Below are 3,352 nucleotides of genomic sequence, written 5' to 3'. Positions count from 1 at the left end.
TGGAGGTGGTAGAGTTATTGTTGTTGTTTGTACTGGAGGTGGTAGAGTTGTTGTTGTTTGTACTGGAGGTGGTAGAGTTGTTGTTGTTTGTACTGGAGGTGGTAGAGTTGTTGTTGTTGTTTGTACTGGAGGTGGTAGAGTTGTTGTTGTTGTTTGTACTGGAGGTGGTAGAGTTATTGTTGTTGTTTGTACTGGAGGTGGTAGAGTTGTTGTTGTTGTTTAATTCCAGTTTGGCCCTGATCAAGCAAACCTATGACCAAAAGCATTCTAATCGAGATGAAGCTGTTCTTTTGTATATCGAGAGCTACATAGTCCTGTGAATTCATTCGTTATTAAGACAATAGGATGGATGTTATTTGAAAGAAATTTGGTCGCAATTTCTAGTAGAAGGCACCATTTTGTTGATTGATTACACTTCTGACCAAAAGCGTTCCAGTCGTGTCCAGCCTGCCTTTTGAGAGATAGCAGTGACTATATTATGCAATGTATTCTGCTATTTTAAAGTCGATCGTTTTTGATATGGTTGATAGTTGTAGCTGTTATATTTCTTTGTTTGCAGTCTTTAATTAACAAACATGCCACCGTGGTTTGAACTCTGTATCAAATTACTTTGGTCTCGAGCTTGAATCGTTTCACGTCCCGTTAGAAATTCTTTGCTTTCATGCATGCATACATACATACATACCCATTATTACTGGAGCAACGGGATACATACAAATCCGTGGGGAGCAAAGTATGACTGGAATTAGAATCTTGAGGAGAGAATGCAAGTCCTTAATTCATATGCTACAAATGGTTACGATAGCTGGGACTATAAAATCTCCAAGACCTTCTTAGGATTTAAAGGGTGACGGTTAAAATATTTTTTTTTTCACAACCTTGCTAACAAGTCAGTGGCCGGTCAAAATTTACTCTAAGTTAAAATGAGAAGACATATATACAAAAAAAAAAATGCAAACAAAGAAACATAGTACTCCGTCGGTTATGACAACGAGGGTTCCAGCTGATCCAATTAAGAGAACAGCCTACTCGTGAAATTAACACGCAAGTGGCTGAGAATTCCACAGACACGTACACCTTTAACGTAGTTCTCAGGGGTGTTCAGCGTGACACAGAATGTAAGCAAACAGGCCCTTTTAATTACAGGTACAACTAATGTTTGCTAGCTAAGGGTACTGAAGCAACGTGAAATAAAGTGTCTTACTCAAATGTATAACGCGCTGCCGGGAATCGAACACACGACTACCCCTAACCTCGAAGCCACGCACCTTTGAACATACATACATACATACATACATACATAGTGCATAGATGTGAATCAGATAGTCTCAGTATAGAATACACTTAGTAGTGTTCAAGAGGTTTAAACTTGAGCTGCTAGAGGGGTAAATGTAAGGATAAGCAAGTTAGACAGGTCGATATACAAAGAATATTTAATATATTAAATACAAAAAAGGTATATATATATATATATATATTTACATAAAAAAAGGCCCGATTTATACAGAATAGAAATGATATCAAGAATTAAAGGGTTTAAGAAAAGTGTTACAAATCCAACAGCTGTTTCTGGGAGCTCCGTGGTCGAATATAATGGTTGTAAATTGATTTCATCGCCGGATTCCATCGTAATTCAATCTTTAATCTCCCTTCTGTCAACACCTCAAATATAAGATTTCTTCCCTGAAGACGGGGGCTCGTCTCATCTGACGATGGAATCAATTTCCCCTGTCTTCAGGGAAGAAATCTTACATTTTTAAAATCTAAAAACAAAAAGGAAGTGAGATAACTCCAATAAAAGTATCACGTGATATATTGAAAACCATCGAACAGTAGCAGATTGTTACTAGCATCAGATTTTGATTAATTAATAAGTTATAAAACGTATCGTTTATCACCAGTAGATTTCATTTTTCAACGACATGATAACTGTTATTTCTGTTCTCATTGTTTACTTGGTGTAGTTCGTTAAAAACTAGTTTATCATATCCTGGAGAAGATCTTTCTGTTAGGTCTTCATATGTTTCTTCGCTAATGTTTCTTGTGTTTATTGTTGTAGTGCTTTTATCCAATATATTATAATTGCAGAAGGAAGTAGTTGTCTGTAATAAAATAAAAAGAAAATATATAAATCATTGTGAATGGATGGATGGATGGTAGAATCGGTCACCTTATAGTATTTCGTTATATCCCCTTACGTTTTGAGTTCAAATCCCACCTAGGTCTACATTGTATTTTATCTTTCCGATGTGCTAAAACAGAAGCCAATTGTTTAAGGCGAAGCTCCGTCTGATCATTTTGGTAACTAAATGTTCCCCAAACTACGCCCTACCACCTGAAACAGATAATAGAGTCTTATACGCTCTATCTTTCAAAAGATATGATGTTCTCTACTGGAATGCATTTGATTATAGATTTTCTCCAGCTGGACGGACCTGGAACAGCAACAACAACAACAATAAAAAATCAATAAATATAACACCACTGACATTCTCACACAAACGCCAGAAAACGAAAGATGCATTAATGGCAGTAGTTTTGCCAAAATAGCTTCCAATATCAGCTTAAAATATGAACAAAACACAATCCTAAACCGTTGAGTTGTTTTCAGAAACAGATGCACTTTGCATCTGTTTCTGATAAAACTGACCTACCTTCGTCCGTTGAAGGTACGAAAGCTTTCTCTTTGCTCTAGGTGGGACGTTTTGATATTTTGTATTCTGTGACAATTATTTTGTATTCAGGGACAATTAAGGGACCTTTTGATATTTTGTATTCAGTGAAGGGGTGCGGGGACACAGTCGATGGAGATTCGAAATGAAAGATTTTGCGCAGAAGCATCCGCTTGTAAGCTTGTTATATAAACTTATATTTCACTACCCCAAGCATAGGAAGCGGGAAAATATATATGCTACATCAGAGGCACAGGAAACGATACTACCCCTGTCCCATTTTATCCAGATGTAGCCGTGAGTGTGGGGGTCAATATAGAGCTGCTAATCGTTATGATCTTCCACGGAAGCTGTGCTTCGTTGAAAGAGTAAAAACGAAAGGTGTGAGACTAATAATGGAGGGAAGAAAGCTAAGTTGTTATAGCTGAAGTCATATGACACCCTTGAAAGCTTTTTGTTGTCCTGAAGAGATGGAGAAACAAACTTAGTTCTCTGGAATTAATTATTATAGTCGAGGTTATAATACTACTACCAGTGAGAAAATGTGAACTGGTGACCCTTTCCGCTGATTGCTCTGCACTTTACTTCTGTCATTCACACTCTACATTAAAGTACGAACCAAAATACTCTATTTCTCAAATAATTCTCTCTTCAGATAAGATTATATATATATATATATA

General features: G+C 36.7%; 1 protein-coding gene across 2 annotated transcripts in view; it reads right to left on the bottom strand.

Annotated features, from left to right (window-relative positions):
• The window catches only part of LOC106874494 (uncharacterized), a 44,452-nt gene that overhangs the window by 28,189 nt on the left and 12,911 nt on the right, over positions 1-3,352 (bottom strand). The window contains exon 5 of one of the 2 annotated variants that reach the window (XM_014922240.2): positions 1,416-2,102. The exons of the other annotated variant lie outside the window; for it this stretch is intronic. Within the exon in view, the coding sequence (XP_014777726.1) occupies positions 1,908-2,102 (195 nt within the window). The 3' untranslated portion in view covers positions 1,416-1,907. Of the gene's footprint in view, positions 1-1,415; positions 2,103-3,352 lie in introns of those variants that run through there. 2 annotated transcript variants of the gene reach the window in all.

This window comes from Octopus bimaculoides, chromosome 5, assembly GCF_001194135.2.
Source record: "Octopus bimaculoides isolate UCB-OBI-ISO-001 chromosome 5, ASM119413v2, whole genome shotgun sequence".
Taxonomy (NCBI): domain Eukaryota; kingdom Metazoa; phylum Mollusca; class Cephalopoda; order Octopoda; family Octopodidae; genus Octopus; species Octopus bimaculoides.
Note: the sequence above shows the minus strand (reverse complement) of the source record. Positions and strands in the feature narration are given on the sequence as shown.